Source organism: Myotis brandtii, unplaced genomic scaffold, assembly GCF_000412655.1.
Source record: "Myotis brandtii unplaced genomic scaffold, ASM41265v1 scaffold56, whole genome shotgun sequence".
NCBI lineage: Eukaryota > Metazoa > Chordata > Mammalia > Chiroptera > Vespertilionidae > Myotis > Myotis brandtii.
The window spans coordinates 3,941,458-3,956,293 of NW_005370080.1; the positions used below are offsets into that span (position 1 = coordinate 3,941,458).

The following is a 14,836-nucleotide window of genomic DNA, read 5'->3' on the forward strand; positions in this document are numbered from 1 at the left end:
GTCCCTCAATGCCCCCCCCACGCAGCCTGGTGTTCACAGTCATTTGGTCGTCCCTCACTAAGCCCCCTGCTGGCCTGGTCGCCCCACGCAGCCAGTTCGGTTGTTTCGGATGTGACAGCCCCTGGCTCTTTGTATATATAGATGATACTGTGGCTTAGGAAAGTTACATGATTTGCCTGAGAATAGACATCTATTGAGTAACAGAGCATTTTTTAAATTAAATACCAAATGCAGTTAGTTTGACTGAAATACAAGTACAGCGTTTCCTAAAGGATACTTCCCACATCTTAGGTCTGCTGACCCTGGGATAGCTGTTTCTCAGAACTGACTTCTTCTCGGCTCAGCTCTAGCTGCCCTCATTACAGCATGTGCTCCCCACACCTTTGTAAAGTGCCAAACCCAGGTATTTTACAAAAAACAAAACAAAACAATTGTCCTGCCTATACAACCTAAGTTCTGACAAACAGAGGGATGGGGAGGGGGAGAGACAGGAGGAGGGACAGAGATAAACATAAAATATTTTTTTAAGGAAAAGTTAGGATAAAATCATTCATAGAAATTATAAATGGCTGTTTATGGCACAAGTATAGCTGCCTTCCTTGTATCCTTGAACTAAAAAATAATAATAATAAATCCTTGCTAAAAAACAGGTTGTCTCACCTATGGAATTTAGTATGTACATTAGTCTGAAATTCACCATTCTAATAATGGTAAACAACCATTACCTAAAATGACTGTAATAAAACTAATAATGGAGTTTGGGGCATCAGTCGGAGAGCAGAAGATGGGTGAGGTTTGGGGTGAGGAAAGCCTTGCTGACAGGTCTAAAATTACATACATAGGTGCTTACCGATTTACCTGACCCTGAAGGGGGAAGTTTTGTTTTAGGTTCTCTGCTAGGTGAAATTTAGTTCACGGATGAGCTTGTGAGGTAGTAATTTACCCCTGTAAAACCAAGGGGAAGATACTCCAATTGGATTGTTGTCACAGGGCGCAGCTGTATTAGAAGGGCAGCTCCAACACCTGCCGGAGCTCCTGTGGTGGAGTCAGGAGATCCGAATTCATGTCATCTGTAACTTCCTCTATCATTTAGAGCAAGCCCTCAGGCCTTCTGGACTTTAGGCAATTTCTCTCTGAAATGGAGATGTGGTACTTGTCCAAGGGCGCTCATGAGTGAGATGTTAGGGTTATCAGTTCTGTTCAGTGAGCACGTGGTGCAAAGTGTACTAGCCGGGGGGATAGAGACGGAGCGGCAGGTTCTGCACACAGTGCTCACAGAGGAGTACAGCAGGAGTCAGTAAGTGTGAAAAGGCTTTTTACATTTTAAAGTGAACATCAGTCACCATCAACAGAAACAAGAACAACCAAGTAAATGGTTTCTTAGGGAGAACTTCTGCACGGAGCTAGTTTCCTGCTACAAATTTTATCCATTTTCTCTTCTCACACTTTTGTATCTCTACTATCAGTTGCCACCTCCTCAACTCCTCCGATTGTAACCTCTTTCAGGATGGGCATAAGGTCTTTTCTTTGATAAGTTTGGGATACATTTAATAGATACCAGTCGAATGATAAGTTGCATTAACCTTGCTGATTTGTTATGCCCAGACCAGATGTTTGCTTAGTCTAGGAAATTATTGCTAAAATTATTAATTCTTTCAACAAATATGTATTGAGTTCCTTCCCTGTGTCAGATTCTATTCTTGATTCTAGAATAGAGCCTTTGCCTATTGCAGTGATTTTCAACTGGTGTGCCGAGAGAATTTTTAAAACATGCAGTACCACCCTAGCTGGCTTGGCTCAGTGGATAGAGTGTCGGCCTATGGATCAAAGGGTCCTGGGTTCGATTCCGATCAAGGGCACATTCTAGATGCGGGCTTGGTTCCCAGTGGGGGATGTGCAGGAGGCAGCCAATCAATGATTTTCATCATTGATGTTTCTATCTCCCTCTCCCTTCCTCTCTGATATCAATAAAAATATATTTATAAAAAATGCAGTACCCAACTATTTAGTCAGGGGCACTGGCCTCTTTTCAAATAAAAGATTTGAAATAAAGATTGTCAAATAAAAAAATTGTAACAGCCAAAACAATAGCCATCTGGTGTGAATGATTCAAAATTATACCTATTTTTTGTCAATCAGCAAAAAATATCTATTTTTTGGTGTGTTGCAGAATTTTAGTAATGTAGGTGTGCCATGAGGTGAGAAAGGTTGACAGTCACTGCCCTAGTGCATTGAAGGGTGATGGCCGGTGGTGGGCAGGAATGTCTCGGAGGAGGTGATATTTGGGCTGAGACTGACTGATGAAAGTAAGCCAGGCATCTAAAGATCTGGGGAGAGTATGTTCATGCAGGAGGGACAGCAAGTGTCAAGTTCTTGAGGCGGTGACAAGATTGTTCTTCAAGGACCATAAAAATAAACCATGTAGCAAGGACACAGGACACAGGAGAGAATGATTCAAGATGAGGTGGGATGTGGCATATCAAATAGGGCCTTGTAAGGCATTTGACTTCTATTCTAAGTATAATGGAAAGCCACTGGGGGATTTTAATGAGGGGAACGATATGATCTCCCTTTTAAAATAGATTATTCTGGTTGCTACATGGAAAATGGACATGAGAGTGAGTTGTGGGGCAAGAATAGAAGCAGAGTCCAGTTCGGATACGATTGCAGTACAACAGTCAACAGATGCTAGTGGCTTGAATTAAGGTGGTGGAGATGGGGAGAAGCCCGTGGATTCTAGCCGTACTTTGGAGTAGCCCTCGCCTCCTGAAGGCTAAGCCTGTTTGACAGCCTGGTTTTCTTCAGCACATAGGTTGGGTGGCTCCTGCACACCAGCCCAGCTAGTGGGTTAGGAATGGTTCAGGGTGAGGCAGATAGAGCCTCCTGTAGCTTGGCTGCTTAATTCTGCTGTTAGCTCTTAAATGGTCAGGTAGTTCTACAGAGGTGATACAGGGATGGGGGTGGCCTGGGTAAATCTAATGGAAGCAGGAAATGTCGCGGGGTACAGGATATGGTGTGTCCTCTCCACTGCTATATTGTTAGGGTACAGTGAAGAGAGTAGAGCTCCTTTCTACAGAACTGTAGCCTGTAGAGGATATTAATAGAGGATATTAATTAACCTTTCTGCACAGTGTTAAACAGCTTTCCTGTTTGAAAAATGCACTAATACACAAAAATTCACCTATACTTTTAAGTATCCCTATACCCCCTGTAGCCTGTCACTGGTTTCCACTTGAGCACCAAGTGCATAAAACTCTAGGGACTGTGGAGGGTGATTTGTAATAAATAGATCCCATCAGGAAAATTCAGTCTTTTTTCCTTTCACTGGATCTATTTATCCTGGTAATCTGTAATTATGATGTTAACTGAAAAGTGCTTTGATTAGAGGGAAAGAGGAAAGTCAGGATAGTAGAGTAAAAACAAAGATTCTAAAATATTATAAACTGGGGTCGATGCACAGATTCATGCACTGGTGGGGTCCCTCATTCTGGCCTGCGGGGATTGGGCCGAAACTGGCTCTCTGACATCCCCCAGGGGTCCCAGATTGCAAGAGGGTGGTTCTCAGGTGATGCACCCCAGAATCGGGCTCCCTCCTTTCTGATTCCAGGTACATCACCCAAGAACCGCCACTGCCGTCACCGCAGCACAGCAGCTCCTGCATTGAGCATCTGCCCTGCCCCCTGGTGGTCAGTGTGTGTCATAGCTACCGGTCAGAGAGTCTGCCCCCTTATGGTCATTGTGCGTCATAACTACCAGTCGAAGGGTCAAACAACTGGACAGTTGCTTAGGCTTTTATATACTAGTATCTCATCTCTTTTTAATATTCAGTTCATTAACATCTTGTCCCTCCTGCTCTGTGTATATAGTTTGACAGTTCTCTGCCTTTACACATTTCTGATAAGCAGCAGAGAGAAAGCTTTTGTATATAATACCTTGTGTAAATCAAAGCCAAATGCCTTATATTTTAGAATTTTTTTATTGAAAATATATATTTTATTGATTTTTCACAGAGAGGAAGGGAGAGGGATAGAGAGTTAGAAACATCGATGAGAGAAACATCGATCAGCTGCCTCCTGCACACCTCCTACTGGGGATGTGCCCACAACCAAGGTACATGCCCTTGACCGGAATCGAACCTGGGACCCTTCAGTCCACAGGCCGGCACTCTATCCACTGAGCCAAACTGGTTAGGGCAATATTTTAGAAGTTTAACTTTCTTTGGTAATAGTGGAAAGAAGGGAGAAAACCTCTTCTGTAGAATTTTCCACAAAGAATAAAAAACCTTTTTTGTGGGAAGAACACTAGATAAGGAATTAAAAGGCCTGAATTCCAACCATTGTTCTACTTTCTAGTTATGTAATTTACTTGTGTATTTACTGAGGATTTTTTATGTGGTAGGCATTGAACAGGGGACTATAGATACAAAGATGAATGAAAAAAAGCATAGATTTCATGGAGCTTTTTTATTTTGAGCTAGGGGAATATGGACATTAATCAATTATAGTCACACAAATGCTTGATTACCACGTAGCATAGATTAATGAAGAAGTGGCATAAGAACTCTTCTGAGCCCTGGTTTTCATATCTGTAAAATGATACTAAATACGTACTTCATAAAATTATTGAGATGATCAATTAAGATAAATACTCTATACCAATATAGAGTATTATTAAAATTATGGTGTAGTTTCCTCACATTTATTTACATTTAATTCTACATTTCATTTGTGGAAATATATGACCAGGTAATTCCTTACACAAAATATTTTTTTACTCAAATGGTAGCTAAATTCTGTTTCTTTTTTAGATTTAATTTAAAAAGAAAAAATGTTAGAAGTAAATTACATTAACTTCTGTAAGGACTGTAACCATTGGTATCAGTTCACAGCAAGAATTAAACCCTTTGACAATAAGTGTTTAAGGACAGGATCTAAAGCAAAGTCAAGTTCTGGGAAGTTTTACTCAAACCTTAAGTAGATGCCAACTAGGAACATGAGTGGGAAATTGTTTTTATCCAAATTCCTGTGTTGATCCCTCGCCTTTCTTGTTTCTTTGGCAGCTTATTCTCTCCAGTTGGGAAGGAGGCTACAACCTGCAGTGTCAGGATCTCGCCAGTGCAGGGGAAGCCGATGTCCGGGTGAGTCATGAGGAGCAACTCGCCACCTGTAACCTTTTCTTGCTGAAAAGAACAGAAGGCTCCCTCCTCGTAGCTATGAGGATGGGGGCTGGGGTAGTTGAGAAAGGAACGCCTGTTCTAATAGAAATGTTTGGTAGCAAAAATGCTTTTCAAATGGCCAACCGTGGGAGACAGACTGAACACATTGTGCTATGCCCGCGTAATGGACCTCTTTCATCATGGAGTGAGCGGGTCTCTGCAGGGTTACAGAACCTCCTCCAGGGTATGGCTACATGAAGAGAAGCAGCCTGTGTAGCCCTTGTTTACAGCGTAGTACCTTTTGTGCGAGCAATGATATGAATACATGTGTGTATTGCTCATGTCTTTAAAAGGAAACAATGGCAGAATAAACCAAAAGCGAACAAAGTGGTTTCCTTTGGGGCAGGGAACAATGAAGAAGGGACAAGATAGAAGCTGGACTTCTCTTAATGTGCATTGTATTACATTTGACTTTGGAACCATTAACTGTTTTACATAATTATGAAACAAAATTAAATCTAAAAAAATAAAAAAGCAGGGCAGCTTCCCAAAAGAAACTTCCCAAATTTTATTTGGAAATAAAATAAAATAAATGAATATACCATATATTAAGTTGGTGACATAATCAGCCAAAGAAGAATTATTTCAAGTAACATTAAAATCCAGTGTTTTGACTGGGCATCACTAGTGAGATATATCTTATTAGTATTCAGTAATTTTTTATTGCTATTAATAAAAATATTGGTATTGCTTTTTTGAGACTATTATAGGTACACAGTAGGATAAAGTAATTATACAATAATGTTAATATCATTACAACTAATATTTAAACATAAAAGAAAGGAGAGATCAGTAAAAAATTTAAATGAAACACCATAATCATAGATTCAAATTGGAACTATCAGAAATAACTTGATTCTTTCTAAAACAAACATGTTTTTAACTTTCTGTAGAAAAGGCCTAGTTAGTCTGTGCGGAACAATGAGCAGAGAATCCCCAGATTGTGTTCTGTAAATACTATACTTTTCCACCAGAAGGGATGGGTTCTTTGCGAATCAGACAGCTTTTGGGTTGGGTGGGAAATGTGTATGGGGAGAATCCAGGAGCTCTCATGGCGGAGAGCCAGGGAATAGCCAAGGCTGCTGGTCGACCAAAGATCCTCCTGGACAGGACTCCCTCTGCTGAATGTGGGCAGGGTGAGTATCCAAAGGAACACTGACTGCAATGGATTGAAACATATTAAATTTATTTTAAAAACCACAAGCTTAAAATGATACTAAAAAACCCTCATTGTTTTTTGAAGGTTGCAAAACACCAACTCATTGTAGAAAAAAAATTAAAGGGAAAGAATCAAAAGTTTTCTTGCCTTTCATGTGTGCATCTCCAAAGAGGAAGAGTTCTTCCTAGAAGAGCAAAGGCATGAGGAACAAGAGAATTGAAATCATCAATTTGGAATACCTCCTTAAGTCATGGATCTAGACAGCAGTGATGAGGAAATGATAAAACTGTTGGGTGAAAGCTGAATGGAAACTTCGTAAGGATTGGATGAGGCTGTTAACACCTGAACTCACTGTACAGGAGTACCAGAAATGATGCCCCTCTTTTTCATGGACTTCAGAGGCGGTCGCTGCTTCAGGATGAAGCTGAACACCTCTTTTCCAGCATCTGGCTGCCAGAGACTCATTGAGGTGGACGATGAACACAAACTCAGAAGCATATGGCCACAGAAGTTGCTGCTGACACTCTGGATGAAGAATGGAAGGGCTATGTGGTGTGAATTAGTGGTGGAAATGAAAAAACAAGGTTTCCCTATTAAGCAGGTGTCTTTTGGCCATGTCTGCTGGCTGCTGAGTAAGGGACATTCCTGTCATAGACCAAGAACTGGGGAGAGAGAGCAGATCTGTTCTGGGTTGCTTTATGGATGCCAATCTGAGTTCTCAACTTGATCATCGTAAAACATGACCAAGAGAGATATTCCTAGAGAAAGATTTATTCCTGGTCGTTCTGATACTACTGTGCCTCATCGCCTGGGGCCCAAAAGAGCTAGCGGAATCTGCAGACTTTCAGTCTCTCTGAGGAAGATGATGTCCACCAATATGTTGTGAGAAAGAAGGTTAGAAACCTCAGACCAAAGCACCCGAGATTCAGTGTCCTGTTACCCCACGTGTCCTTCAACATAAACGTCAGCTCTGAAGAAACAATGTACTAAGAAAAATAAGTAAGAGGCTGCAGAATATGCTAAACTTCTGGCCAAGAGAGTGAAGGAGGCCAAAGAAAAACTCCAGGAACAGATTGCCAAGAGGCATGGGCTACCTTCTCTGAGAGCTTCTACCTCTAAGGCAGAGTCCAGTCAAAAATGGGATTTTTCTAAGAGTAATAAATAAGAACAAACTTTAAAAGAGAGAGAGAGAGAAAAAGAAATAGTGTCCCTCTTGATGTGATAGGAAGTTTACAAAACCACCTATGAAGGAATCTTGCCCCCAACTTAACCTGAGTCCAATCAAACCTCTAAGTGCTAGTTACAGAAAATGTGGGGGATGGAGAAACAGGTTAAATAAAACCAGGAAAAAACAGTCATCCAAATCCATAATAATATTATTAGAATTCTCTACAACAGCTGATCTAACTTTTTTAAGAATAAAAGACATGAAAGAAAAGGGGGGAGCAAGGAAAGGGAGAGTGATTGGTTAGAAGAGACTTAAGAACTATAGCAAACAAATGCAGCTGGACCTTGTTTGGACCCCGATTTAAACAAATCATTTACAAAGAGACATTTTTGAGATAGGTTTGAACATGGACAAGGCTATTAGAAGATAGTAAGGAAATATTAATTTTATTAGATAATGTCACTGTGGTTGTGTCTAAAAAACTCACTATTAGTAGTTTTTATAGATAAAATAATACTTTGAATTTTCTTATATGCTGCACTCATCCCCCCCCCCAAAAGTGGTGGGAAATAGAATTGATTCAACAAATTTGGAATCATATTGAAATTCAGTGATAGATGCCACAAATTTTATTATACTTGTTCTCCCTGCACTTGTGAATGTTTGAAAATTTCCATAATAAAAAACATGGGTTATTAATGAGGGAGATGGTGGAAATCCTTTTAATTAAAATCTTTAACATGTACATTTTTAAAGCACCTTCAAAGCAAAAATGCAAAAAAGAAAAAAAGGAAGATATATCGATATCTCTACACCCATTTTATTTCTGATATCTCATCATAGACCAGTACACATTGGGATACCTTACAGTCCTCCAAAGGTCATTGTTGCATGTATGTATTATTTATATTTATGGTTTAATTTTTTTGGATTAATATTTTGAAGATTTATTGTTACCTCAAACATAAGAAGCCACCACACCTTATCTTCCTGAGAATAGATAGCATGTATCCTAATTTCAAAGTTCCTGTTATATAGCGTCTCCTCTCATGTTGGCATGTGAGCGCTGAGGGGCTCAGAGGGAAGGGAAGTGGTGCTCACGACCTACTGCCAGTGAGGAAGAAAAGCATCTTGATTTTGAACCTTTTAGTTTAAGGAAGAGGCAAGGAAGGAGTAGTCGTGGACTGCTCCCGGGTAGTATAATGTTAGGAGACACACATGTACATTAGAGGAATAGATAACAAGTGAAATCTAGCGTAACCAACAGTAGTGATCTGTTGAGTGTGAGGCCCTGAGCAAAGGCAAGACAGTCTCTGTCTTCAAGTGATTGGCAGTCTTTTGGGAAAGATAGATTCATAACACTGACTACACTTTATGTGGTTATTAAAAGAGGCATAAAATAGTTGGGGAATATACATGAAGAAGCAGTTGATTCAGCCTGAGAAAGGAAAGAGGTAGAGCTCCAGAGAAGGGTGGTTTTAAGAGGAGTATGCAGCCCTATCCGTTTTGGCTCAGTGGATAGAGCGACGGCCTGCAGACTGAAGGTTCCCAGATTCGAGTCCGGTCAAAGGCATGTCCCTTGGTTGTGGGCACATCCCCAGTAGGAGGTGTGCAAGAGGCAGCTGATCGATGTTTCTCTCTCATCTAACTCTCTATCCCTCTCCCTTCCTCTCTGTAAAAAATCAATAAAATATTTTTTTTTTAAAAAAAAGAGGAGTATGCATTGGTTCTGTAGGTGCAGGGGAGTAGCTTGATCAGACACGTATTTTGGAAAGATGATACTAGAGTAGGTTGGAATGCTGGGAATAAGGAACAATGGAGGCAGAGACGCCAGGCAGACGCTCTCTCGGTAGTCTGACAGAAATGCATGCTGTGGGGCGCAGGACACAGAATGCTGGCAGGGCAGCGCAGGCGCATTTTCATTGCTCACCTTTTATTTTTCCCATTTTACATTTTTTACAGGTAGCCAAGGTGTTATGGTGGTACTACTTCTCCAAATTAATAGAGTTCCTGGACACGATTTTGTTTGTTTTGAGGAAAAAAACCAGTCAGATTACTTTTCTTCATGTATATCATCATGCCTCTATGTTTAACATCTGGTGGTGTGTTTTGAACTGGATACCTTGTGGGCAAAGTAAGTGATTTTGTTAACTTTTTCACTTCTATGTAATGGATCTTGCAAGGCCTCTAGCGTGTCTCCTGTGTTGAGCATTGCGTGCAGGTCAGGAGAGGACGAGGGGCCATGGCATAGCCCGCTTTGTCACACAGGGATGCACGTGTTAGCCAGTGGCCCTTTGTTTCTGGTCTCTGATACTGGCAAAGTCTGAGTGTTACCTTAAATTTTAAAAAATATTTTCTTTTTTGTGCACCAAATGTCCAATGGCCAGAAGCACATATCCTGGCTGGAGCGGTTTTACTCCAATACCTGGGGCTGAAGAAATACTAGGAAATGTGGCACCTTTCAGTCACCACTTGGCCGTGGTATAGATCGAGTCATTTCAACTTTTAGGGCTTGTTTTTCTGTTCTGAGAAAATGAAAGCCACGTTGCTGACCCACCAGAGTATTGGCTTGTTTTGTTTACTAAGAACTACAATAATATGTTTCACCCACTCATTCATATCTATATATTTTGAATGAAACAAAAATTTCATGAGACAATATTTAGCCTGGCTCTGTCCTTTTATTTCAAATTCTATTTCACTTTTTCAAAAAGTTGGTGACAACCTTACTGCATTGACTTACTAATGGGTTGGTTATGACCTGCAGTTGGAGAAACCCTGAGCTAGAGAGAGCAGTACTTTCTATCTGATATTGTCTTATACCCAAGAATTAAAGGATATTCTATGAAAAATCAGAATTGCTAAAACTTAAGTCAAATTATCTTGTGCTAGGATTTAGGATCTTGTGGAGATGAAATTTTAAAAACACCAAGGATATTTGGGCTACATCAGTGACTGTGAAGATGCAAACTCACCCCACAGTCTGAAGAAGGGAGTTGCTGGGGTGCCATGGGCCGAGAGAGATGCTGCCCCACCTCTCCCGGCCTGACAGAATCTGGATTCTTGAGTTCAGTGATTAAAACCATAATTGACTTACACTGTAATCAATATATAGACTATAAATATATAGACTATAATCAACACCAAAGGACAGTGATCAAGTTATTTTTATGATTGTCAGCAGTTTCATTACAAATCACTAAGCATATAAAGCGAGTCTCAAATAATCACTGTATAAAGACATAGAATTCCTATGAATAAAATACTACATGTGAGACAATTTCTCTTCAATCTAGAATATTATAAAAATTATAAGCAGCAACAATTTTTAATTGATGAAAATGAAAACTCACGTGGCTAAAAAATACCACTAATATAGCTCAGAGTACCTGGTACTCTGAAACTATATTTGTGTTTTCGTATAAATTCAAGTGCCCTACCAAGTTATTCCAGCCAGTGTTTCTTGACGCACTAGATGCATGGTGTTACTCCTCTTGTTCCTTACTCGTTGCTTTGCATTTATCTATCCAGATCTCTAACCCAGGACTGGGAAACCAGGCTAGAGAATTTAAATTAATTAACCAGTGCCTTTTAGTTTATATAGTATTATAACATCTCAATCCTACCACAAGCCTTAAGAGATAATTATTATTATACCCATTTTCCAGGTGAGAAAAATAAAAATTTACAAAGTCAAAGTAGCATATCCAAGAGAACTTAGCTAATAGGAGGTCGTGTAGCTCCACAGTATCTTTTAATAGAATTGATGGCTCGCAGACCAGCCCTCTGGACCCCAAGCTCACACACAGAACAGTACCCAGCCCAAAGTGAACACTAGTAAGCACTGTACACATATTGATTGAGTTAAGCCTCATAATAAATAGTGAGTTCCCTGTTTCCAGCAAATAATCCCTTCTGAATCTTCCCTCTTACAGCTACATCCTTTCGACCCTTAGTTGACCAACACAGAACTGTTCCTTGGTGTCCTGAAACACCATTCACCACGCTGGTGGCAGTGTAGGAGGATGTGAAGATTGTGGCAGGGGCTGGGGGAGTGCTTCAGCACAGCTAGCACAGCAGATGCCCTAACATCGGATTTTACAGTCTTTGTCCTTTAGTCCATGAGTTGGCCCATCTCTCCTTAGTCCCAGCCTTTCCCCATCCTGCTGCTGGCTCTTCTTTCTCCCCCATATTCGCTCACCTTCCCCAGCGTCTCCTGGCTCCTAGGTTCCTTTCAGGTAGATTTTATTAACTTAATTATGAAGAGCAACATATTTTCCTTGATTCTTATAAGTACCGCGCGCTAACCGATTGCGCCACTGGAGCTCCGGCAGTTTCCTTGATTCTTGAGCAGCTTCTTCAACCATGTCCTGAAGGCTCTCTTTCTTTTCTTTTTTTATCCTTACCCGAGGATATTTTTTCCCTTGATTTTTTTTTTTTTTTTTAGAGAGTGGAGAGAAGGGAGAAGGGGGAAGAGAGAAAGAGAGAAACAAACATTCATCAATGTGAGAGAGACAATCGATTGGTTGCCTCGCTTGTCTCCCACAAGTGCCCTGGACCAGGGCCAGGGATGGAGCCTGCAACCGATGTATGTGCCCTTGACCGGGAATCGAACCCGCTGATGTTTAGTCCTAGGGCCAAACCGGCCAGGGCTGAAGGCTCTCTTTCTACAATCAGAATGGCTCATCGAAGATTTAGCTAAAGCAGATACTTCTGTCATTGGCTTTAAGCTAACTTTTTTTTTTCTCCCTGATTAGCTGACAGCAATGAGTTAAAGGGACAGTAAAACCTTTGCACAACAGGAATTACCGGTTTGGTTGGCACTCTAAGCACTATGTAGTTTAGTCCTATTAGGTGACTTGCTGAATCCTGGAGTGATGGCACAGTAATCAGGGATTTTGTCAGTGTGAACTGTTAGTGTCATATTGTTATTCATCTTCATGATGAGCAGGAAGGATCTCACTTGACAAAGAACGAACAGTCCTACTTTCTAGAAGAGCAGTAATTCCTGTGTGGTACTTTCATAGGTTTCTTTGGACCCACTCTGAACAGTTTTATCCACATTCTTATGTATTCCTACTACGGACTGTCTGTGTTTCCGTCGATGCACAAGTATCTGTGGTGGAAGAAATACCTCACCCAGGCTCAACTGGTATGTCCTCCCTCCCTCCTTTCAGCTCTTCTCCATGTGAAGTTCCTACATATTCGCATGGGTTGGGGAAAGGTCACAGCAATCCCAGCCTTCCTAGAAGTCAGCGGCTTTGCCACAGGTGATAGAGATGCCTATTTTTCTCTAAAGAGGGCCTATTAAGAATGAAACCTTGCATGCTAAAACATCCTTTGCGTATGTAATTAGCTTATTCTTGCTTTGAAATGTAGACAATACTTTTAAAATTAATGTTGTTAAATCATTTCAGCTGCTACCTTTCCATGAGAAAAGTAATGAACAATTAAATGAGCAATTATAGTTACTTACTAATAACCTTTCTGGAGAGGATAGCAGGCTGCTTTAGCGTTGTTTTTTTTTTGTTTGTTTTATTCTTACACAATTTAAGGAGTCAAAGTAATTGATCTCTAGATGTACAAAACTTCACAGCGGTCCGTGTGTGGCTCGGCTGATTCTCTCACATGGTGCCCTTCCTGCCCTTCCAGGTGCAGTTCGTGCTCACCATCACCCACACCATGAGTGCTGTCGTGAAACCCTGTGGCTTCCCCTTCGGGTGTCTGATCTTCCAATCTTCTTACATGCTTACACTAGTCATCCTGTTCTTAAATTTTTATTTCCAGGTAAGTTAAATGTAAACGTTCAATGGTAAAACATAAGAGACTGTGCACTTCTACATTATATATTTGTTTCATTTTACTGATTAAATAGTATAGTAGCACATGTTTGTTGATAAATTCAAATAACAGAGATGCACAAAGTAAAAATGAAACCTGCATCCCTAACTGTTCTCCCAACGAAGGAAGTCCTCCTCAGAGGATAACTTATCCAGTGTCAGTTGAGTGGGCATTCTGTAGACATTTTTCAATGTATACATATAAAGTTTTATCAAATATTATGCATTTGTATCCTACAGTTGCACAGTGCTACCAAAGCCTGAAGTCAAAAAGTTAAACACTGTATACAGTAAGACGGATCCAGGAAATTTATATGAATGAAGAAAATCATGGGCTAAATGAGTTTAATATTAAAAAATTGTTTCCATATCAGCTACTGTGATGTATAGACTCACTGTTCCCTTGGAAAGCATTATTTTAAGGCAAACGAGTGTGCAAAGGTCACATTGACTTTTTTTTGAGTGTCATTTTCTTTTCTTTTTAATCCTCACCTGAGGATATGTTTTTGTTTTTTACTGATTTTTTTTTTTTAGAGAGAGAAGAAGAGCGGGGGGAGAGAGGAGAGAGAGAGAGAAGCATTGATATGAAAGAGAAACATCAACTGGTTGCTTCTGTACACATCCCGACCGGGACAGACCCGCAACCTAGGTATGTGCCCTGACCAGGAATAGAACCGTCGACCTTACACAGAACCGTCACCTGATCCACAGATGACGCTCCATCCAACTGAGCTACCCAGGCAGGACAAGTGTTATTTTCTTTTTAATTAACAATTTAAAGGGAGGAGAGCTTCAAAATGCAATTTCAAAGCAACTCTGTGATACAAGAACTGATAAAGTGGTAACCGCACAGGCCTCAAGTGGTTGTAGGTTTGTTTGTTTTTTATTTTCTTAATATATTTTTATTTCAGAGAGGAAGGGATAGGGAGAGAGAGATAGAAACATCAGTGATGAGAGAGAATCATTGTTTGGCTGCCTCCTGCACGCCCCCTACTGGGATTGAGCCCACTATCCAGGCATGTGTCCTGATGGGGAATCCAACTGTGACCTCCTGATTTATAGGTCCACGCTCAACCACTCAGACACACTGGCCGGGCTGGTTTAGGTTTAATTTGCTCTCCTTTGTGGGCTGGAGAAATAGAAAACTTCGTGAAAAAAATGAGAACATACATTTATATTCAAAACAGTACTTTTTAAATTGTATTCAGCTGTATTTTCTTCTTCTTCAGACATACAAGTGCTTTCTGATTTTTTAATTTGCATTTGCTGAAAGTCAACCCGTAGTGTTTTATACAAAGTACAACTGTGGGAACTGAACTTTGGACAGTTTTTCAGCTCTTGTGTTTCTGAAAGTAGACTGGCTAGGCTTTGTCTGTTATAAGAGATAAAAGTTTCCTTTGAGAATTTCTAAAGAAATAGGCATTGATAGAACCAAACAAAGCCATGGGGGTGGG

At 40.5% G+C, this 14,836-nt stretch overlaps 1 protein-coding gene across 1 annotated transcript in view; it reads left to right on the forward strand.

Annotated features, from left to right (window-relative positions):
• The window catches only part of ELOVL2 (ELOVL fatty acid elongase 2), a 49,631-nt gene that overhangs the window by 29,439 nt on the left and 5,356 nt on the right, over nt 1-14,836 (forward strand). The window contains exons 4-7 of the mRNA XM_005878443.2: nt 5,060-5,137; nt 9,505-9,676; nt 12,570-12,694; nt 13,195-13,329. Of these exons, the coding sequence (XP_005878505.1) occupies nt 5,060-5,137; nt 9,505-9,676; nt 12,570-12,694; nt 13,195-13,329 (510 nt within the window). The remainder of the gene's footprint in view (nt 1-5,059; nt 5,138-9,504; nt 9,677-12,569; nt 12,695-13,194; nt 13,330-14,836) is intronic.